General features: G+C 40.9%; 1 protein-coding gene across 2 annotated transcripts; it reads right to left on the bottom strand.

Annotated features, from left to right (window-relative positions):
- Window positions 1–2,790: 2,790 nt before the first annotated feature.
- neurod6b (neuronal differentiation 6b) lies at window positions 2,791–6,037 on the bottom strand. Of its 2 annotated transcripts, none has more exons than XM_026149884.2 (2): window positions 5,794–6,037; window positions 2,791–5,438 (listed from the first exon to the last, which is right to left on the bottom strand). In XM_026149884.2, exons 1-2 carry the CDS (start codon window positions 6,020–6,022, stop codon window positions 4,429–4,431), a joined length of 1,239 nt encoding a protein of 412 aa, XP_026005669.1. In that variant the 5' UTR covers window positions 6,023–6,037; the 3' UTR covers window positions 2,791–4,428. The 2 variants fall into 2 exon arrangements, with proteins under 2 accessions (XP_026005669.1, XP_026005671.1); XM_026149886.2 differs by having other exon boundaries at window positions 5,811–5,945.
- Window positions 6,038–24,107: the final 18,070 nt, after the last annotated feature.

Here is a 24,107-nt window from a genome sequence, read left to right as displayed (position 1 = left end):
CACAGATAGAGAGAAAGTACTTCCTGTGAGAGGCCGGGCTGGCTGCCAGAGAGACTGATCCACCAATCTGACACGTTAATGAGATCCTGGCCCGTAGTACTGGAGTGTCAGGCCTCCTCTGCTGCAGCATCAGCCCTGGCGTGACCTGCGCCACACACACATCCACGCACACCGAAGCCTCTGCTCATACGTATAATTTTTCTCACACACTCACAGGAATATAAGCATAAATGAATCAGAGTGTTTCTACACACACACACTTTAAAGGAGAAAGGGGGGCTCCAGCTCCTTAAATCTGTCTAATTAAAACACCAAATCCCTCTACTCCCCTCACCCACCATCCCAATCCTCACTTCTCATCCCCACCCCACACCCCCCACACCCTTCTTCTGCACACACACAGGCACCCAGCCCTCCTCCATCCCCACTGCCACCACCCCCGATTCCGCAGGAGAAATGATTATTAGGAATTTAATGGGGGAACGTTTCCCATCCCACACCATCTGGGGCTTGGGAATGGCACAAAATTTGAGGATGCTTGCCGACGTGGCGGGGAACATTATTTTCATTTTTCTTGACTGGTGCTCAGATTTTCAGACATCGCAGGAAAATGTTCCTGATTACAATAAATTACCATAATATATCACAAAGCAGTATATTTTTGTATATAAAGATGCATTTTTTGCGCACGCGTTTTTCTGCGCGTGGAGATTGCACTAAACTCTTCACAACTTCTCTGATGATCATTGTCATTTTGCAACTCATCGCTATAGAAACGCGATGATTGTTTTTGCACTAATTATGACACCACGTCTCCGATTACAAATGTACCTCCGTACAGTACCTATATACCCCACATTACTGTCCTTCACCTCCCACACAGAGCCGGGCCATATGCTCGCTCGCACCCTCTCCCCCTCTTTCTCTCTTCCCCTCTCCATTTCTCCTTTACTTCTTTCTCCAACTGTCTCTCTCGCTCTTGCCACCAGGCTTAATGAGCTGCATGAATTGAATGCGCCTGTACACGTTTGACCCCGTGCTAAACTGCAGCACGCCGCCCTTTGAACCCTGTGGGCGTGTGGCACCCTCCTCCCTATACTCCCACTCACCCTCGTCAGCTTCTGTAGGGAGCTCCACGAGGGATTTGAACCTGCTTCTCCTCAAAAAGAAAAAAAAAAACAAACACGCTCGCAGACACAGACACATACACACCTACACTCGTGTTAGTTGGACTAGGACTGGGAATTTAAAAAAAAACGGGTGTGGGTTAGAGGGGAGCTCTAGCAACTCTTTTTTAGTTAAAATAAATTTTAAATTGAGTTTTTCTTCACTGTTTTTTTGTGGGTTTTTTTATTTGATTGTTTTTTGTTTTTTGAGAGGATGTTTCTTGATTTTTTGGAAATAAAGTTCTGTAAATACAGTTAGAGTTATACTTTCGACATGAACGCAAATAACAAAAATAAAATGAGTTTGGTTTTGTCTGGTTTGTGAAACCACTTAGAAGTTTGAAATCTGACTGTCACTCCCGATTTGCGATTTTTTTCCATGACGGAATTGGACATTTATCAAATGCACCGACAAAATTTGCGCAGTTACTTTAAGTCTTAATTTATTTGTAACTAACACACACACACACACACACACACACACACACACACACACACACACACACACACACACACACACACAAATATATATATATATATATATATACACACAGTTAGGTGATGATTTATAGCCAAACTTTTCACTTTCGGTCCTCTAACTTCCGACGAGTTGAACAAAGAGTTCTTCAGGTTCTCGCGTCGTTCATGTTAAAAGCTGTACAGTTAGCCTGAGTTGTTTTCTGCTAATTCAATCTTTCTTCAAAACGTAAATCCTGCAGCGCCAATAAGGTGAAACTGCTGAGAGTTTAACTAAAACAGGGAATTGTAATATTTATTGTTTCATCGTTGATAGTGATACAGTAAAGAAAAAAATGAATAATGAGAATAAAACCCCGGATTCGTTATACATCTAAACCGCACAAATAATACTACTAATAACAATAATGCGCTATGGAGGGCGAACTGTTCTTTATCGCGATGACATAAAAAGGAGGAACCTTCCCTTTCCCACTTTTTTTCAGTTAAATAAACAGAATAACTTCACATGAAATTTTAAATCACTTTGAAAAAAGTAACTGTAAAAATGTCCCGACTAAGACGGTATCAGCAAGTGTACCCTCCGTTAAATTAAATCACATCATCGGAAGAGAAAGAAAGGCATGTACGGAATAATTTTAAAACACTGGAAATGTATCTGAAGTTATTGTTGTTGTTGTTGTTGTTGTTATTTATTGTTTTTCTTTTTTGCTTCTCTGTGAATTGGACTGTCGGATTCACTTTTTTCCACACCGGGAGCTGTGGGATTTGGATGATAACCAACAGCTTGTGGGCATTTGACACAAATCAACCATCTGATCAGCTGAAATTAAATTAAATTTTATCAGGAAAATCTTTTTAGACACAGAACTTCAAAATCAAATTTTAGAGTTCTTCAATATTATTATTATAATTATTTTCAATGTAGGCGTGTGTATTTTTAACATGGCTTGCTGGAAACTTGAGTCTGTGGTCGCTACGATAGCCCTGTGTCACCTTCGAGGATATTTCACGATTCATTTTCCTAAAAATAAATACATAAAAACGCTCGGGGCATTCTTATATTCATTCTTTTTCTAACCATTATTATTTTTTCTTAATTGCCGTCTGCCGTCGATCACTTTCACAGAAAGCTGAGAAGCTGGGCTACCACATGAAGCCTCTCACAGCCTCTACATTTTATTGCGACAAACACATCACAAAACATTAACACATTACTTCACGAATATTTCGATCCATAACGAGTTTTCGGGAGTGCGCGCGCGTGTGTGTGTGTGTGTGTGGTTGGGTTGAAGGGAAAGGTTATCAGTAAATGCAGAAATAAAGGAGAAACATCCAAAAATCATTCAGCATTCGGTTAAAGTTACAAAATCAACAGAATTTATGAGCAGTCACCAACATTGTGCAGAAGTACATGAAGTGCATCACAGTTGCTCCTCGGGAGGAACAAGGAAGAGTAAAAAGTTCACATCAAACTATCCAAAACTTTCATTTCGTTGCATATTGATGGTCATCGTCTCTTTTTAAGGCATGTTGTTAGGATTCATAGTTTTTGATGCATTTTGTTCACCTGACAAAAATGCATTTCTGCTGCCAGTGCTGGACTTTCAGCTTGTGGTGAAATTTATCACAATGCAATGCAACGTAAACAAACTTTAAATGCGTGGAAATGCACATAAGAGTCAACACTGTTGATTTTTTTTACAATATTTTTATAATATATTATTCACATTCATTAAATAAGCTCAAATAAATAAATACAATAAAAATTTACATTCACCGCGTTAACACACTCACCTCTCCAAATACGAAAGCGTTCAGCTGTGACGTGTTTCCCCCCGCAACTTCCTGTATTTATAGGAGCAATCCGGATGACATCATTGGATGACATATCTCCTGAATTCACTGGCTTTCTATAAAATATCTATGTGGCTGTAATTGCCGTCTTTTCAATTAATCTTAGATTAAGCGGGACGCCTTGTGAGGAGAAGTAGACATATATTATTTTTAATAAGCAAAGATTGCATTTGGCTGCCTTGCATAGCTAAATTGACCTTTATTGCTAGGAGACTGAATCTCTGAACTCCAATCATGTCTCAGTAAACGTCCCCGATAAACTTTTATTTGTTTTAATTTTGTTTCTTTTGTTTTGCCTCAAAAATCGTTTTAACTGACTGCAGTAATGTTTTCAAATAAGCAGAAATTTTAATTAATCATATCGGCTTTATGTAAACTCAATTAGCGACATCTGCACTATGGCCATTAACGAACACGTACAAATAATGCACTGTAACTGCAAACGATTTACTCCAAATCTGCACCTTCAATTAATTATTTTAGACCACATCAGTTTGAAAACAAATGCTCTGCGTTGTACCAGTAAATCATTAATTTGGGCCTTCAGACAGATTTCCCCCTTTTTTACGAAACAAAACCTTCAGGTGGTGGTGTGTGTGTGTGTGTGTGTGTGTGTGTGTGTGTGTGTGTGTGTGTGTGTGTGTGTGTGTGTGTGTGTGTGTGTGTGTGTGTGTGTGTGTGTGTGTGTGTGTGTGTGTTTAAAGTTTATATTGAGACGAATGAAACTGAACAACAACAAGAAACTTGTGAATCCCTTTCATCTGAAATTCTGGCTTCGTGTCATCTTTCAAAACACACAAAAAATGACTTGTTTCAGTTGGCATTTTTGCAGTGCATCAGCCTGTCTGAGTCAATTTCATTCCACTCACGACATCTGTGGGGGGAAATTGCATCGCTTCTCAAGCTTGAACTTTGTCCAGCTGATTGATTAATTGTGGAAAGAGCCATTAACTTCTCCTTGTGCTTGGAAGGACTGGCTGCGGACGTGCAGATCGTAAGGGAAACGGGCCTCTGGGGAGACTCGGTACATGGAGTTATGCGCAAGAGCCGTGCGCCCTGGCGCACCGCAGTAGCGCATGCCATAGTGGCTATTTTTGCCGTACTCTGGCGGGTCGTCGTGTTTTAGGGAGAAAATCCCGTTAAAGTTCATTGGTGGGCTCAGCTGGCCGTCGAAATGCGGGCTCCCGCTCTCCGGGGACTGGTTCTCGTAGTAGGGTTCGTAGGCGCTGCTGTAGCTGTAGTGACGGAACGGCTTGGCGCTACTGTCCAAGCTACTCCCGCTGTGGCCGGGGGGTGTGTTCATGTCTGATCCAGGATACGGGTACATGGCATCGTAGGGCGCCCTACCAGAGAACATCACCTCTCCGTTGTGGTCTGTGAGGAAGTTTCTCGCGTTCAGCTGTAAACAACCTGCCACCAAATTGGTCGTTGGTTGAGATAATCCTTTACACAAAGTCTGTACGAAGGCGAGGAGGTCCGGTCTCTTCCCTGCGCTAAGAGTCTCTGACAGGGCCCAGATGTAGTTTTTAGCCAGTCTGAGGGTCTCAATCTTGGACAGTTTCTGAGTTTTGGAGTAGCACGGCACAACTTTACGCAGGCTCTCTAGCGCAGCGTTCAAGCCGTGCATCCGGCTGCGCTCTCGGGCGTTGGCTTCCTGGCGCCTGAGTTTGGCCCTGTCAACCTGCTCTTTGCCCGGTTTCTTTTTTCGGGGGCCTCGCTTTTTAGGAAGCCCGTTTTCATCCTGATCGTCCTCTCTCTCGTCCTCATCTCTGTCGGAGATGTCGTCCTCGATCTCCCTCATGTCTGAGTTGGATCTGTCAGGGTTATGTTGTCGCTCCTGCTCCAGGCTCTCAGGTAAGCTTTCACGGGGATAATTGGCACCAAACCGCGGCTCACACATTATATGAGGTTCCTCGAATGGCAGTGTCAACATATTTCCTGTAAAATCAAAGCGGAAACATAAACTATAAGGACAAGGTAGAACCCCGACGTCTTTTGAAGGTTGTCAGTTAATTACCTCGTGAATGAGCCCTCCCAAGAGGAAGAGTAACAAATTGGCAAGCAAGGCCAGTGTCACAGCTTGCTACCTTTTCAAAGGCATTACACTTAATTGCCTTTAGATTTGTGAAAAATAGCCATATTTTAAACCTTATATTACATCACATTAAAGTTTATGTTTGCTCCAAATCAGAGTCCAAAACTAGCCAATTGTACGCCACGTATTTAACCACGGTTTAACCCAGAATAAAAGCGCATGATCAGTCAACAAATTGCGAACAAAAACATTACTAACCTCTGGTCAGCATGTACCTTGCATGTTCCCGAATATCTCCTCTGAAACTGCGCCTCAGCTTCTTCACTTGCAAGCTACCAAATTGGAAGAAAGAGCTTAATTCTGCGCACTCTCTTTTCTCTGCCTTGCTGTGATCTGCTCTTCCCTTCCCCTCTCTCACTCTCCCTCCCTCTCTTCCCTTTCCCTCTCTCTTTGAGGAATGACACTCATGCCAACAGCGGGTACCCATGCCATCTGCCGCTGACGTCTTGTGGCAGCCGAGACCACGTGTTCATTGTCCCACGGGACCTCCGCTCCGTACCGATCATCTGGCAGCTCCGGTAATGGGCACCGGGAGGCCCGCGTTTACCGTCAGAAACAGAGACCGGAGAGGGATAACAACTAATATCTGCATCTCCCCGTAAGAAAGATGAATTAATGTCTTTTTGTCTGGAAAATTGGAGGGAGTTTGCAGAGATTCTCAACAGGTAGACAGATTATGAATTTCCGCACTATGTGATCCATGCAGAGCTAAGTATGCGTAAATAAAAGCTGTGCGGCGGAGATGGAAAGCTTAAAAAACCCTCTCCTACATCCCAAATTAAACTACATTAATAAATTAATTAAAACAATTGGAAATGTATTTGGGTGCAAAAGTAAATGAGGGGGGCGGCGGGGGGAAGCTCTTATATTTGGGTCAAAGGGGATTCAATAACAGCGTTTAGTCTAATTTTTTGATAAGGGTTCAGGACCCACTTTAACAGCATGAGCGTCACAGGTTTTGTGAGAATTCCTCGTGAGCATCATTTTTACTTGACTTTTGGAAATGACTCATTGCGTGTCTCAGGAGCAGCAGCTGTAAAACAGGTGAAAAACAAAAGATGTTCTACACATGTGAGTGAGTGAATCTGTGAGTGATGCACTCTTTGCATCATGACTTCTGTCAAATATTTCCAAAACATTACAAAAAAAATAATCTTTGACCTCTCTGGCATCTACAAAACCCCAGATTATATCAGTAACAGTGGTAACAGTGTTAATTTCTGTGTCTGGTTCTTGTGCTTTTGGAAGCAAAAGCAATGTTTTTGTTAATGCAATGCTCATATGGTCAATTTACTATTTAATTACCCTCACTGAATGCACCGCCCTCTTGGTGGCAAAGGGAAGGGTTACTTCTAAAACGCTTAGTTAGTTAATGAATACTTTTTTAAATTCTCCTCTCAAGAAACAAAGGAGAAGCTGTTAATGCAGTTAGCAAACAATGTACTTAAGCTGGAGTGCATAGAAAGTATACATAATGATTGTTACTTACATAGATGGAGTGTTTGGGTCTAAGGTCATATCTCCCATATTACCATCACTATTCTGGCTGCCAGTCAGATTTTGAACTGATTTCATAATTGTTTTTTAGGCATTGCTTGGGTTGGCAACTTTTTACCTCTCTAACCTTTGAAGTTGGCATGCTCCCTCCAGATTACGGAAGTCTGAAGCTGAGCAAATGTTGCTAGCTTTCCCGAGCTCCCGATTAAAGCACAGAGGAGATCGAGCGTTTGCAGCTCAGAAACTGTGGAACAAACTGCCCCTTCACATCAGGACCTCTCCATCATGAGACACTTTTAGAACCTGTTTGAAAAGCCATTTTAATTCTTAACTTTTGAAATCTTTTATTTTAAGTTAAGTTTTCTCATTTTATGTTTACATATTAGAAAGGTAACATATTAACTCGAGTGGTATCCAGCAATGCAGTTAGGCTTTCCTGTATTTTATTATTGTTTACTTGTTTTAGTGTCTATGAGACAACCAACACTAAGATTAGTTAGCCCACAAAAGAAGTCATCTATTTATCTGGTGAACAATACTTGATTGTTGGGTCTGTGAAATAAAATAGTTTTCACATTTTCCAGAGATGCCTTTCCTTATCCAAGCACAAGTCCAAATCTCCAAGATATTCAGCTTACTGTGATGGGAAAGATAGCAAAAAACAGGTAGGTTCAAAATGGTTTAAGAAATTCCTACAGAAACCTCAAATGCAAAGGATGGTAAAGAGGTGGCTTGCGCAGTGTTATTACCTCAGTACCATAGACATTAAGCACACCCAGTGGAAAAGGCCCAGTGGCACGCTGCCAATTCCACACTGGGGCACAGCTGGCACTCGATATGGGTATATGCACACCTCAGTTATGTGGAACACACATACACAAGCGCACTGATTCACACACACACATGCAAATGTATGTGTGTGAATGACCTTGTTGAAAGGATAATCAATTAAAACAACTTATCAATCTCTCTGTATTGGACATTACAAGACATCGATCAGCAGAATGAGCCACGGAGAGCTGATTACATCTTGGTTTGACTTCCGAGCACTGAGGCCCAAGTAAGTCGCAGTTTCTACGGTGACAATGACAGCATGTACACACAGCACCGAATGTGCAAACACTTAGTCTAATGTGTGTGAGACAGGCTAGTGTGCATGTGGGCCAGCACATATACTTTACAAGAACACATCCAAAGTACATGTATAGATCTATGAAAGAAAAAAAAGCATCACTGCCTTCCCCCAAAAATGCCTCAGCTGGTGCGTTCTGGTCCAGCAAACACACACACACACACACACACACACACACACACACACACACACACACACACACACACACACACACACACTGAAGAGTCAAACTCCCCATCTCAGACTAATCAGTTGACTGCACTAATTGCAAATGCAAATATGCAAATTTATATTAATTAATTACTCACTAATTAGTTCTCTTGTCTTTTCAGGTAATAAATCATGGTGTGGTTGAGAGAGAGAGAGAGAAAGACATGGCAGTGATCTTTTGTGTGTTAGAAACCCTTGTTTCAGATGTTTACTGGGCAGATTTTATCAAGCTGTCATCCACCCAGACTCCTTAACTTCTCCTTCATTCACAGCAGCTCTAAATTCAGTCATTATTGCATTTGATATAATACGTGTACACTTCAAGGGTGGAAGCATTGTAATTTGAGAGGTTTAATAAATAGCAGAGGTTGGTAAATCAGAGTGTCTCGCTGACAGTTCTTGCTGTCAGCTCTTTTAATTATCACATTATCAGCTTTTATAGGCACGGTGCGTGGTGCAGAGCTGCAAATGAAGGCGCCATGGATCGCACGCTGAGTTGCAAGCATTTCTCAATTGATGTCAGCAGTTAAGGGGAAATTGTGTCTGGATGATGAGTGTTAGGTGAAGTGGTTGGAAAAGATGTCAACGGTGTGGTAGTAGAACGTGATCCTGTCCGAAATGTAACGTGGAGTTTCTTTAGAAAAAAATCTCTGCGTCTGACTCTGATCTCACACTGACGATGTAATGAAGCCTTTAATGCCAATTTTCAGTGTCTCAGTGGTATCTTTATTGCATTGCCTTAAACTGAGCTGCATGTACAATTACCCCAACTCAAAACACAAAAGCTAAATGAGGAAGTGCTTACAAAGTGCCACATACGAGTGCGAGCCATTTATTTTGAGTACTTGTTGATACCCAGATGAACACTTCAGTTGCTGTTGATAATAATTCACACTATAAACCTGTTGTTGGCACACTTTTTCTTTTAGTGTTGATGATAGCATCCTCCCAAATCTATTTTGCTCTTTTGTAAAGCCTCAAGAATATACTGTCCTTTTTACTCTTTTCCCCTACATTTAAATAGACCAAGCTGCACAACCTACAGAATCAGTCACGAAATATAATGAGAACAAAAACTGAATTTTAAGTAAATAAGTCAAAGTAAGTCAGTTTTAACTGTTTTAAATTCCTAATGAAGCCCTAACTCTTTCTGAACAATAGTGATTTTAATGCCCAAGAATAAATATGAGCAAAATAATTCATACTTTTGTAATTGTGACCAGATATTGTGCGCAGTAGAATGCAGTGGATGTTTTACCAATAGACTCAGCATGAATGCTTGAAACTTGCAAACAAAGAAAACAAAAGGTTTTTTTTATTATGATTGTTATTATTATTACTATGTAAATGCATTGTTTACAAATACAACAGGCATTATGTTTGTTTGTCTGTCTGTCTGCTCATTTTCTGTTATTACGATAGTAACGCTGGTCTGTTTGTCAGGAGTTTCTATGAACATTGTGCTTCACATATCCAGAATAAAAACAATATTTATTGAAAAAGGCTTTGGTTAGGAATTTAAGCTTTCGATCATATTAAGCATTTAGTGGACGTGGAAACAGTGTGAGGTGATTGCCATCATTTTCTGGGAAACATTTGTAAAACCTGACAAGCAGAACCCAGTTTGCAATCTCAGCATATTGGAAAATAAATAAATAAAAACAAAAACAAAACAAAGAAGAATTTGTGATTTTTATTTCTTTGTTGTGGAGCAGTCACTCCATGACTTGATACTGACATCGGCAGGGGAGAAAACAGTTAACCTTAAGCACTCTGGTATGCAGGGAGAAAATTGAGCCCTCATTTTTGGATTAAACATGGCTATATCATGAGAAGAAAGGACACGTGTTTATTTTAGATTTATGTGTCCATATAATACACACATACTTAAAAAAAAAAAAAGAAAAAGGTAAAAAGAAAATTAAAAAAATCTATGGCACACTCTGGGCACAATGGAAAGATTGCATCATGTGGCTGGTTTGGAATCATCTTGTTGTCCTCCTGGAAAAGCCCACAATTCAGATAAACAGGAGAAAAGTGGATGGATGGATGGATTTATTATATATTACACAATATGTTTTAATTTGAAGTTACTGGCTACTTTTCTCATTACTTTTTTACACAGCTCATAAAATAAAAGACCTTATCACATCATATTATATAATGCAATAAAACGGTCTCTGCCTTGACCATTCACAGCAGTAAAGTGCTGCACGCATGCAAGCATTGCTGAAACAGGAGCCGTTCAGAATTCTGAGCTCTTTTAATTTTGATATTTTGCCTTAAATTCATGAATGAGGTCTTCTTATTGCACGCTGTGTGACATTAGTCTACATTGAGTCATGCTCCAGCTGAAAACCTCTAAGTGGACAAATTTCTTGTTGGTTACAGTGTTGAGACTGAACCCCACCTGCCCGCCTATCAGTGGCTTGTATGCAGCCTGGCGGATGTGCAGAGGAGGGCTGAGGATTGTGGGACTGATTACCAGAGGCCAGGTCCTGGACTGGAGTCCTCCAGCTGTGCTGTTCTACCCAATTAGAAACTCCATATGCTGCCCCACTCAGCTGCTGAGTGGCCACACCCCCCACCCACACAGGTGGAGCATTGTATGTGTATGTGTGTGCACTTGCCTTGTTACCTATCAACAAAATCACTCTGGTTCGAGGTAAAAGGGAACTTTCTCCAGAGTCCTTTTGTGTTTTGAATCTAAAATGCCCCAGTATACAGCAATAAAATCACCTCATAGATCTAATTAAATTTTATGTGATGGTCGACCACTGCACCGCTTTCTTAATCTCAACTCATTTCTTTATGCACAAAGTAACTCAGACTGTCACTGCTCCTTTGATAGCAGACACCCAGGTATTTAGGTGGGTGGCACAGAAGTGCTAATAGCATTAAAATATGGAGATATGAATAATGGATATGTTTTTGAAAATGTATAATGTAAAGATGTTGGTCCCGTTTTCAGACAGAGTCGGGACGCAGACGTGAGATGTTGCTGCAGGCGCTCGTTTCTTTTTCAAAGCACAATCTGTTCACACACGCTCAAAGTGGCTGCGACAATCTGTTGTGGTAGAAAGCCACACTTCCATACACAGAAAGTGATAAGATGAATAAAAATGTGTCAGATATCATATTTAAGTAAGACTCACATCTTTACTTTTATATAAGCATTGCATGATATGGATGAGAAATACTATTTGCTGCAGTAGAAAAACAGAGGCGGTGGCGCCTGACACCAGCAACTACAGTGTGTCGACACAGAGCATAGGTGGAGAGACATGAACATGATGCATAAGGCAGCAGACAGAGTGCTATTTTACTTTACTGAGGGATCAAAAATTTCAAGTGTTTTTAGCGTGTGCACGACTTCAGTGATTTGCCAACTTTTACACATTTTTTTTGTAACAGCTCAGGATTTTTTTCTCAAAGGCCTGGGATGATATGATTGACAGGGCTGTGATGCTGTTTCCTCACCTAATTGACACTTTTGGTGTTGATATGACTTTTTCTTCCTTTCCCCTTGGCTTCACTTTTCATCTTTTAATGTCCTCATCCATTCCAGCAGTTCTTATTTTTTTGTTATGTTTTTAGTTTTCACTCATCTCCTGTGGTCTCTTTTGCCTTCTTTTGTTTTTCTGTTGTCCTTTATGTTTGCTGTAAGGTTTTGAAATTTTTAAAGTTCTTTATAAATAAAGCTTTTGAAACTGAACAGTTTGAACATAAAAGAGAAATAATTGAATTTGATCATTTTTAGTTTAATTCAGTTTACTTTGTAGTGGTAGATACTATTGTGTCAACTGTCACCAGCCTGCAGACACATTCGTCTCATTACTTTTAGTGTCAATTTTTGGTGTAGGCTCAAGCTTGTTTTCAGTTTTATTCAGGAAGGGAGGGTAAACTGTTAAAAAGATATAAATGCTCCATTTGATTGGACACCCTTAAGAGCTGGGTGATATGTTCTGTAAAAAAAACAACATGTCATCCTCCTTGTTCTGGGTACAAAATCTACAATAAATATTTCTGCAAAAAGACATCTGGAAACCAGGTCTCACAAGATTTTCCTAACAGAGCTCATATTCACTGATAAAGAAAACATTTTGGCAAATGTGCATAAACATTGTCTTGCCAAATGAAAATTGAGTATCACTCTCCTGTCTGCTTATTAAATATGAAAAAGATGGTAGAAGGTTGGCTTAGCGGTGTTTGGCTCTGTCCAAATCTCAGTGCCAGTCCTGAAGGATCAGCTGATAATCTTTTACACATCCGATTGATAAATCTCAGCGTGCTATTTAAGCTGCTTTAGCCTGCTCACAGCTCCTGCGTAGCTGCAAGCCACTTCGCCACCCACCTCTACACCAGCTCCTTCTTTTGCACTATATCTTACCAAATCATTGCCATTTGTCTCATTACTGATGGTACTGTTATGTTGCTGCTCCTCTCCACCCCATCTACACATGGAAAGGCAGGGTGCCATACCAAATATAAAATTACAGCAAATGGAAATAATGTTCTTTTGATTGTAAGGGTGCACACTTAAATGCCAGTCATTTGCTGACAGTCTATATATGATGGACAAAACCACAGTGACCCCACCCAGTGATTTTTTTAAGCCCACTTTTTGAAGCTTTGGTAGTCACAAGGTCGTGACTTTTTGCAAGCTTAAAAGCATACTCTACATTATCCTCTTTTTCAGGGAACATAATTTGCATAATTAACATCATGTTTTATTCAAGAAAACCTGAAATTAGCGATTGAGATCATCAGGGAACTATTTGCTGAGTCAGAGATTACAATAGTAGAGTTGTTTTCTGATAGACTTCAATAAAATGTGATGTTAATTTATTTTATTAATTTAAATCAGATTGTTTTCCACCCTGCTGAACTTCCTCATTGTCTTCACAGACTACTCCATCTTTCATTTACTGGCTGCCACTAACACACAGCTGCTTAAAAAGGTTATTTAAAATGTATATATTTGAGTCTTAACAGACAGAAATTCATCTTAGTAGGTATCCCAACACATTTATGACCAGCATCAAAATATGTGGTCAGCCACATGCAAGTGGATGCTCAGTTATAGTCTAACAGATAGACATGATTACTACCTGAATTCATGGGTCATGGGTTACCAAGTTTCTAACCCCGTTCCTGTTTCTTGTCGTCATAAATAAGAGTTTCAGCCTTCTAATGTGCTGGTCAACAGAGCCTTTAATATTTATTTAAAAGCCAATCATCTAAACTATTTTTAATTCACTGTCCAACATTAAATGAATATTTGGAGATTGTGTATTTTCTTCCAGAGAGTATATGTGCTGAAGTCTAGAGGAATGAACTGGGCTTAGAACAAAGACTGTGAGTGTTGGGGCTTTATAGTCAGGCTTTAATGAAGGTTATTGCCCGAGGTACCTGTGAGACATGAAAAATGATCTAGGAAGTCCACATCACCTAACAGTTCTGTGATGCTGAAGGTTATTGAAGGATAATAAAACACTCACACGTTTGTTTGTTTTCATTTTAAGACAGGGATTCTCAGCTCTTCCTCCCAATGCTGGGGTGGTACTGTCTCTGTGCTACAGAACTGCTTTCTATCAATGGAAGAGTCATTTAAGATGGTCAAAAACAGCCTTATTAATGTGCTTGTTCATTTCATTAATGTGATTAATGTTTGTTCATTTCTGAGGGGAAGTTTTGAAAGCAAGGATTAATGCTTAGGGGTCCATCACCAAAGATCATTTTTCAGTTGTATATAAAAAAATGCATAAATAATTTTGTTTCTTTACAATTTCATGCACCATGTAATCTGAAAAAATACAGTAAACATAACAAAGAAACATTAGTAAATGCAAGCAAAAGATAACAGGCTTTTAGTACAGTGACATCACACAGGGCCAGTTCAGTTCTCACATTGGATGTATTTAGTTCGCAGCTGAACACAAAATACTTTTGATATATCTTTTAATAGAAGGTACAAGCTAAAAAAATGTTCGACCAACATTCATGAAACTAAGAATGAGTAAAAACGTGGGTCCAATGAATGTTAGATAAAATAAAACCATCACTTTAAAACATCCATGTAATTTTCTGTCAGTACATTATCTGCTCTTTTTAAATCAGAATCAGAATCAGAAAGGGTTTTATTGCCAAATGTTGAGCGGGTTTACAACATTAGGAAATTGCTGCGGTGCTTCAGTGCAAACATACTGTTATAAATTAAGCTTAAATAGACATGAAAATAAAAATGAGAATAAGAATTAAAAGTGCTAGATAGATAGATAGATAGATAGATAGATAGATAGATAGATAGATAGATAGATAGATAGATAGATAGATAGATAGATAGATAGATAGATAGATAGATACATGATATATACATGAGTGCAGGTGGTGAAGCAGATAAAGCAGATTATTTTTAAGTTTCCATAAATGGTAAATGGCAAAATGCATTATTAACATGGAGGATTTCTTCATTTTAAAATGATTTAAAATTTATCATTCACCTTCTTATAATTAAAAATTTGTAAGAAATTAGCACAGTATAGTACAGTATCGATTAAAACAAGTCACCCATCTCCCAGCTTGAGGACTTGTCTTTTATATAAAGATTGAGGCAAAATTGCATTTGTATACTTAAGTAAGGTGGTGTAAAGATTTATAATAATAATATATGCAGTGTTCAAGACAACTCTTCAAAACACAGGAAACCTCCGGTATAGTCACACTAATCCACAACAGAGGACTGAACAACAGCAGGTGGCTGGAACAATATTGATTTAATTAGTGATTTATTTTTAGAGTATAACATATCAGAAAATATGAAAATGCCATTATGAGTGCTGAAGGCTCAAAGATTATTTTCAGATTATTTTTTTGTTTATTTATTTATTTTTAATTTAAAGTAAAACGTTGTAGAAACACATTGTGAAGGTCAGTAGTGACCAAACAACATAGCAACAAACCATATTTCTACAGCTCCTGTATGCATAACTAAACAACTGCTTTCTGAATTAAAATGTGTTCACACTTGCATTCGCTGCTCTTCCAAATGAGCTGCTCACAGTTGTCTGGGATGTTGGAGTTTTTCTAAGCCATTACCGCTGTAGTCTTTTACAGAGGATCTTTGTCTTGAGACATTAGGGAGCTCAGTGCCCTCTGTGACTTGCATCATCTGCTGCGTGTCACAATGCTGCAGCCATGATGAGGGTCTGTCCTGCCCCCTGTGCTCACCTGAGGGGGTTACAGTTGGCAGCCACCACTCCTCACCTGACAGGCTTCCAGAAAAGCAACCACTTGGCTGCCAGTAGAAATAGCTTCTTCCTATTTGGGGGTCGGCCCCCAGTCAAGATGAGGAAAGCTTGGCTCTTTAAGATTTGGGCCAATTCCCAGACACACTAGCAGCTCATGCCACAGGCCCCTTTGATTCTGGGCTCTCGATCAGTCACTCTAAATACAGCTCTGTGCGCCTTCCAGTGGATAGAAAGGGTTTAATTTTTATTAAACAGCTTGATATGCAATGTCTACTTCACACACCGAATCACATGACCGCGTGTAGTTAAGTGGCAAAAGCGTGCTGTTAATTCTGGTTAGGTTAGAGAATGGCGTCCTGAAAGGTCAATCGTTGTTTTGCTTCAGTGTAGTACCATCGCATTAGTGCTCCATTTGTTTTCTTATGTGATGGTAAACTGAACATATTTCAATTGTAGATTGATAATGTTACGACACAAGCGATTTGCAGATGTCACTCTTGAGTCCTGGGAGCATTTGTGTCTATTTTATAAAGCAACATCATCGATGAAAATAATCTTTTCTCTTTTTATTAACATTGCATTTGAGTGTATGAGTCTAAGGGTGTTTCCACATCAGTGACATCAGTGCTGCTGTTATTATTAATATGCAATGTGCAGTTGAGCATAGCCTCTGTGCAGGTGTGGCTGTTTTCCTTTTGATGAAAGAAAAGCAAACAGGTCCAGGTAACATCAGAGCAGCGGTTCCTGCCAGCGGCTGTGTGATTAAATTACACAGAGCAAGTCTCAGACAGCCGGGTAACGAAGGTAAGGGCCAGTGGATGCCTTCACACCCTCCTCCCACCACACTTCCTCCTACTCTTACTGCATCAAGCAGAACTGGAGCTAAGCCCGAGCCTGAGGAGTTGGGGAGGACCACGAATACCAGCACATGCTCCCTCACACTGTATGCACGTAGCCCTTTGCTGAATGCACTTCTCTTCATGACGTGTACGGACTTCTGTTTGAGCACATTTGAAGACCTAAAACATACAAGTCATGAGCATGACTCCACAGTGCACATGCACAAAGTAAGAAAAGAGTGACAATATGATAAAACAATCACCACAGGATGCACACTCTATTCAGTCACCCTTGACTGGAGTTAATACAGCAAGGAAACCCATTTGCACATTATACTTCCAAGCTGCTTTAATAGAGCAACTACAAAAAACAACAACAGCTCTGTAAATCAATAGTGAGCCAAAACAACAACAGCAGCGGCAAAAATCTCTCAAATCTTACATTTCAGCAGCACCAGATTCCTCAATCAAGCCAAAAATAGGCATTAAAAGCTCTTTAAAATACTGTTGATGGCTTTTGGTTACAGGCAGTCTCCATTCTCATGCCTGGCAACGGTCTTTTATGGCTAGGGACCTAATACAAGATTTCTGTTCTAGTGCAAACACAGTGGCCATGGGCACCAAGGAACAGCTGCCGTATAATTGAATTAACATTCGCCTTCTGCTCCGGCACTCAGCACTGAGCTGAGAACTCGTACACATCCCTCCACGAGCTCCATCAACCTGCCCATGAATATGCATGCTACTGGTGATAAATATGCAGTCACGGTGTAATGTTTGTGGAGTTGCCTATATGGTGGATAAAGAGCTATACATGGACTATCTTGGGAGAGTGACACAATATACATCAAGTCCGTTGATCATTTTTAGTACCACAGGCCCTCCGAGGGAGAGAGCTGTGCTGTTGGTGGAGCTGCAGTTTAATTCAAGGTCTAACAGAGACACCTAGTGGACTGCGTATTAGCAAGTAAGTCAAGATACAGTTATTGTCATTTAAAATACATACCGTGCACACTCAGTAAATATTAACAATATCGGACAAAGACAAAAATTTCTTTTTTTTCTTTACATGTGTATCGTGTGTATGGAAATCTAAAACAAAGAAGAACATTATGATGATAAAGTTATCTTAAAATGACAATGACAGAACACATGGCATTTAATTTGACATTTTAAAATGGGACTTAGTCATTTAAACACTAAAACAATAGGCACGAGGACATTTCTGAGTGACATATTGTGAAATATTGTGTAACACTGCAGGAATGCACATGCAGGAATATTGGGAATGTGCATAAAACGACTTGTAAATACATGCTGCTATTGCTTCAGTGCATTCTGGGAGGTTTCCAAACATAGCTACCTTGGCAAACGTAGAATTGCACCTGTGGTGGCTTACCAATTATGTGTACTAACCTGTCACATATACACTTTATTAGGTACACCTTGCTTAATTCTTTGTGGCATAGATTCAACAAGGTGCTGCAAACGTTTCTCAGAGAGTTGGGCCCATATTGACATAATAGTGTAAGGCAGTGACTGGAATAAGGCATAAGGTGTCGCTGTTTAGCTGCATATATATATATATATGGTAGATCTAAGCAATTTTGACCATTTGTCCTCTGCAGGACACCGTAGTTCAGATTTCTCGTTCGCGCGGGCGCCATCTTGGTTCAGTGTTTACTGTGATTTGCAAAGGTAAGCACTGTCAGTGGTGTACTGCATTGGTTTTTTGTTTAAAAATAAGTGTTCCACTGTGTAAAATGGCGGTTTGCTAAGCATATATTGTGTTTGTTGGGAGGTTCATGTATTGTCTGATAAGAGTATGAGCAGTTTGTGTGCATGTTTCATTTGGTAATATCTGCTGCAATTTCGGGCTACATTCCCGCTAGTTAGCAGAGCATTCATTCGGGCAAAGTAAGTAATGCAAGATGAAGCATTAGCTTTTCAGCTACAGTTTGCTGGTAATCCTGCTATGTTAGTTTTGTGTCATACTCATTCCTGAGACCGAGGAATTTTGTAAAGACATGATTATTTTTGCTTAATGTGTTTTTTATATATTTGTTGTTGGCTTTTACTATGTTGATAATCACGCAGTGTTTACTGTGATTTGCAAAGGGCCAGCAGCAGAATTGGAGTGGTGTTTGCCCCAGCATCTGAATAAACGGTGCGGTCCGAGCCACAAATTGAACGCCTGTGTCCAACTGGTCTCTCTGCTGTGCACCCCAATCCAACACAAACTTACACAACGTAGAGTCCAGGGTGTAGGGAGGCCCCTGCACTGGTTGGGTTACAATAGCAAAACACAGTTCCTGCAGATTTGCAGATCCATAATGCAGATTTTCCATTCCATTCTAATATGAGCCAAACGTGAGTACAGGGACAGGGTGGAACAACAGTTTGACAACCCTCGGAGTATGTGGCAGGGACTAAACACGATCACAGACTTTAGAGGGAAAACCAGCACACCGCAGACCACGGCCTCTCTGTGTGAGGATCTAAACGTATTCTACGCTAGATTCGACACAGCGAACACCATGAGACCGGACAGTGTGCGCACCGCGGATGACGTCAGTGCGCACACTGTGTCTGAGGAGGATGTGCGGAAGTGCTTCAGGAAGGTGAACGCACGCAAAGCTACTGGTCCGGACAGGATTCCCGGCCGCGTCCTCAGGTCATGCGCGGCTCAGCTGGCTGGAGTGTTCACGCACATCTTCAACCTTTCCCTCTCTCTGTCTGTAGTCCCAGCCTGCTTCAAAATGGCCACCATCGTCCCTGTACCCAAATCCTCCACCATCTCCTCATTGAACGACTGGCGACCTGTAGCCCTGACCCCCATCGTAAGCAAATGCTTCGAGAAGCTGGTCAGGGACTTCATCTGCTCTGCACTACCCGACTCACTGGACCCTCTACAGTTTGCATACCGCCACAACAGGTCCACTGATGATGCCATAGCCCTGACACTACACACTGCCCTGTCACACCTGGAGAAGAGAGACACGTATGTGAGGATGCTGTTTGTAGATTACAGCTCAGCATTCAATACCATCGTTCCCTCGAAGCTGGACAGGAAACTGCAGGATCTAGGACTGAGCAGCTCCCTCTGCAGCTGGATCCTTAGCTTCCTGTCTGACAGACGCCAGGTGGTCAGACTGGGCAGCATCACCTCATCCCCCATCACACTGAACACTGGTGCTCCACAGGGGTGTGTACTGAGCCCTCTCCTGTACTCACTCTACACCTACGACTGCACAGCCACTAACAGCTCCAACATCATTGTGAAGTTTGCGGACGACACTACAGTGGTGGGTCTTATCACCAACGGTGATGAGACGGCTTACAGGGAGGAGGTCAGCGCCCTGACCCACTGGTGTCAAGACAACCATCTCACCCTCAACGTCGCAAAGACAAAGGAGTTGATAGTGGACTTCCGGAGGTGCAGAGAAGTACACACCCCCATCACCATCAACGGCGCTGCTGTGGAGAGAGTGAGCAGCTTCCGGTTCCTTGGCGTACACCTGGCTGAGGATCTTACGTGGTCAGTACACACAAACAAAACAGTGAAGAAGGCGCAGCAGCGCCTCTTCTTTCTCAGGAGACTGAAAAGATTCGGCATGAGCCCCCGCATCCTCAGGACCTTCTATCACTGTGCCATTGAGAGCATCCTCACTAGATGCATCACCACCTGGTATGGCAACAGCACCGCCTACAACTGCAAAGCTCTCCAGCGAGTAGTGCGGTGCTCTGAACGGATAATTGGAGGTGAGCTTCCCTCCCTCCAAGACATCTACAGGAAGCGGTGCCTGAGGAAAGCGGGGAGGATCATCAAGGACTCCAGTCACCCCAGCCATAAACTGTTCAGACTGCTTCCATCAGGAAGGAGGTTCTGCAGCATCCGGTCCCGTACCAGCAGACTGAGAGACAGCTTTTTCCATCAGGCCATCAGACTGCTGAACACGTCATAGACACCTCAGCTTCATTACTGGAACTTCAACATTATGCACTCCACACTGTATATAAATGCCACTTGTTTTGCACATATTCAACTCTGTATATTTTATATATTTTATTATTATTATTATTATTATTATTATTATTTTATTTTATTTTTTTACTATTTAATTTGTAAAAATGTGTATACACACACACACACACACACACGTAGGAAAATATTTAGTATACACATCCAGAAATGCATACACTATTATATATTGTACATATATTTATTAGTTTCAGGTTGGCCATTCTTGTATTTTGCTCGTTTGTGTTGTTGTGTTTGCACATCTCTGTTGCTTGTGGGGCTCGCACACAAGAATTTCACTCGCATGTGCTGTGCCAGTGTGCCTGCACATGTGATGTGACAATAAAAAGTGATTTGATTTGATTTGATTTAAGCTTTATGACATATAACCTGCTATCTTGCTAGAAGCAGCCATCAGGAAATGGTTACACTATGGTCGTAAAGGGATGGACATGATCAGCAACAATGCTTGGGGGGTCTGTTGTGTTTAAATAATGCTCAGTTGTTATTAAGAGGCCTGAAGTGTGCCAAGAAAACATCCCCACTCCATTACTGTCACAGCGGGGTGCGCTGGTGTATTTTTTGAAACAAGACCCAAAAGCAGATGTGGACGAGGAGTTGCAGGTTTAAACAGAAAGCGATCCTTTATTTGGATGATAGCAGGAGTAAAGCATGGCACCCTAATTAAACTAAAAAATACTAAGAAACAAATACTATGAAGTTCTATGACTAAGACTATAACAATGACTAAGACAATGCTGGGGATAACAGACAATCTGACCACGACATTCAGAAAACAGAGGACTTAAATACACACATGAGGTGATCAGGGGAAGTGGAGACACATGAGGAAACAGCAGACTTGGATATACATAATGATGCACAGGAAAGAGTAAATTAAATGCAGTAAACAAAGAACAGACTCTTTCAAAATAAAACAGGAAACACGGAGGGGAAGATGACAGAAACGACAACATGAACTTGACAACATAAGACACACAGACATAAACACATGAACGGCAAGGGAGACTTAACACAAGGGTAATATAATAAGAAATGAGCTAGAATAACTTAATGAACCTAAACAAACAATAAATATCAAAATAGACTAAAACTCAAAACACTGGGTCGCATGACCCAGGTCCATGACACATCATTTCTCAGCAGCTTCACTCGCTCACTGGATATTTAATATTTAGATTTTCCCAGGAGGGTGGCACGGATGCCCCTCCAGTGGTCCTCCTTGGGCTCTCACATTCTGGGGCCTCTGGATGTCTGGAGCCTGGTTCTCCTCCATGCCTGCTTCATGCCCTGGGGGACAGGGCCCCATTACATGGGGAAACCTTTTGAATACAAGCGCACTGATCCACACAGGTGTGCACACAGGTGTTCACTGTTCATAGACATAAACTACACCTTTATTGGCTGCTATTTCCAAGCACATTATGCACTGTCGGTCCTACAACAACATTCAATATTTAGTATTTACTGCTGTTTACACTTAGCTAGATTAACGTGATGGTGTTGTGTTTAGTATGTTGCTCTGTTGTTGTTGTTTTTTGCTTGTTTTCTCATCTTTTTCTCTCAACAGGTGATCCAGGAGATTTTTTTCCTCTTCTTTCTCTTTTTAAGTGCCCTTTCTCACTGTCCCTCTTCCCTTCTGTTTTTCTTTTCCTTCATCTTTCTTTCTGCCTTTCCTATCCCTCAGTCATGTCTGTCCCATCTGTAACAACTGAAAATAAAATAAAATAAATAATAACAACAAAGGTCGATCAAATGGACCAATACGGCCAGGCCGTGATGATCCATTTGGCAAAGTAAATCCACTGGGTCTCCTTGTTGGTCTTCAGACAACAATTCTGACGGCTAAAGAACCAAATGGGACAGGCAATAAATAAATAAATAAAAATTTAGATTTTCAGACTAGTCTGTAAATTCCAGAGGTGGTAGTGTGGGAAAATCCTATTTGGCACCAACAACCATGCCAATTTCAATATCACTTAAATCACCTTTCTTCCTCATTCTGGTGCCTAAATGCACTGAGTTGCTGTCATGTGATCGGCTCATTGGATACTTGCATTGATCAGTGGTTGAACAGGTGTACCTAATGAAGTGGCTGGTGAGTAGGGATGGGTATCGAAAACCGGTTCTTGTTGAGAACCGGTTCCCACTGTTTCAATTCCTTGGAATCGTTTGCCACTTTTAAAAACGATTCCCTTATCGATTCCAGTCGCCCCGAATGACGTCATCACGTTGAGTAGCGTCTTTTACCCAGTAGGAAACACGGCGCCTGAGCGGCACAAACGCTCAAAAGTTTGGTTACACTTTATGAGAAAGGATGACAACGGGGCAACGTGCAATACTTGCAAAGTAGAGATTTCATCAAAGGGAGGAAACACTACGAATATGCAAAAGCATTTGCTCAAAAAACACGCGATTGCTTTCAACGAATGTCGTGTTTTTGATCCGCTCCGGACTAGCGAAGCTCAACCCAGCAGCAGCGGTAGCGTTTCCATGTCCTCTCCCGTTAATACTGCAGGTAACTAATCAATTAGCATTGCATATTATGTTAGCGCGATTTACCTTATTACAAAACCTGCTATTACTGTGGGTTGCATTTAGATAACCATGATGAGAGAGACAGAGTCTGGCTGGCTCAGATGCTGGCAGTTCTCGCTGCAGTCTACCGGTAGCGTCTCCTTTCAGGCCAGGATAGACGAATGTCACCCAGCAGTGTCTAAGTTTGTGGTCAAAGGCTTGCACCCATTTGCCACAGCAGATGTCCCCGATTTCACTTTGGTAAGTGAATGTGTTTAATTGTAGGCAGGACATTACTGGATATTCTTGTGTAATTGCTACAGAATAATTTATGTTAAACTTTGTTATTGCTACAGGAGAATATTTATTTTATTATTTTACATATACATTTTTTTTTCCTGGGGACCCTGTGACACCCCATTGAAGAGCCGTAGGCTGTGGATCTCTTAAGATCTCACTGTTGGGTTTGTAAGGCCATGTTACTCCTAAATTTCTATCTTGTTCAAAGAGAAGATATAAAACACAGTTCTAAGCTAATCGACTTTAGTGTTCTCCTTTTAAAAAAAGAAAAAGAATCGATAAGAGAATCGATAAGGAATCGAATCGTTAAACAGAATCGAAAATGGAATCGGAATCGTTAAAATCTTATCAATACCCATCCCTACTGGTGAGTGTATAAAAGTGCCTGCTGATAAGAGAAAACATTGCTCAAAGTCTGTTATACACCATCACCTTAATCTAACTAAAGTGTGACTGAACACTGTAAAGAAAATAAAACTTTCTGTCAGAAAACTTTTCCTTTCATACTTTACAAAGTTAACACTCCTAGTTTGAGATGCAGATTCTCCTGTATTTTGCAGCTTAAGCCAGATCTGTCATGCTCATCTCAGCTCCACTGTTGGACTTTCTTCTTTTAGTTTTGCATAACTCACGATTTTAAGAATTCCATACTTTATATTGGACTTTCATGAGTTCATCTACCTTATGAATGTACAACATAATTGGCAAATGTATGCACAATTGTC

This window comes from Astatotilapia calliptera, chromosome 18, assembly GCF_964374335.1.
Source record: "Astatotilapia calliptera chromosome 18, fAstCal68.1, whole genome shotgun sequence".
Classification (NCBI taxonomy): Eukaryota; Metazoa; Chordata; class Actinopteri; order Cichliformes; family Cichlidae; genus Astatotilapia; species Astatotilapia calliptera.
The sequence above is the reverse complement of the archived record's forward strand: the minus strand, read 5'-3'. Positions and strand labels throughout refer to the sequence as shown.

Coding starts and splice junctions, on each gene's coding strand:
- neurod6b (XM_026149884.2), bottom strand. CDS start 6,022: ATGGGTACCCGCTGTTGGCATGAGTGTCATTCCTCAAAGAGAGAGGGA. Junction 5,439..5,793: donor AAGGTACATGCTGACCAGAG/GTTAGTAATGTT, acceptor TTGATTTTACAG/GAAATATGTTGACACTGCCA.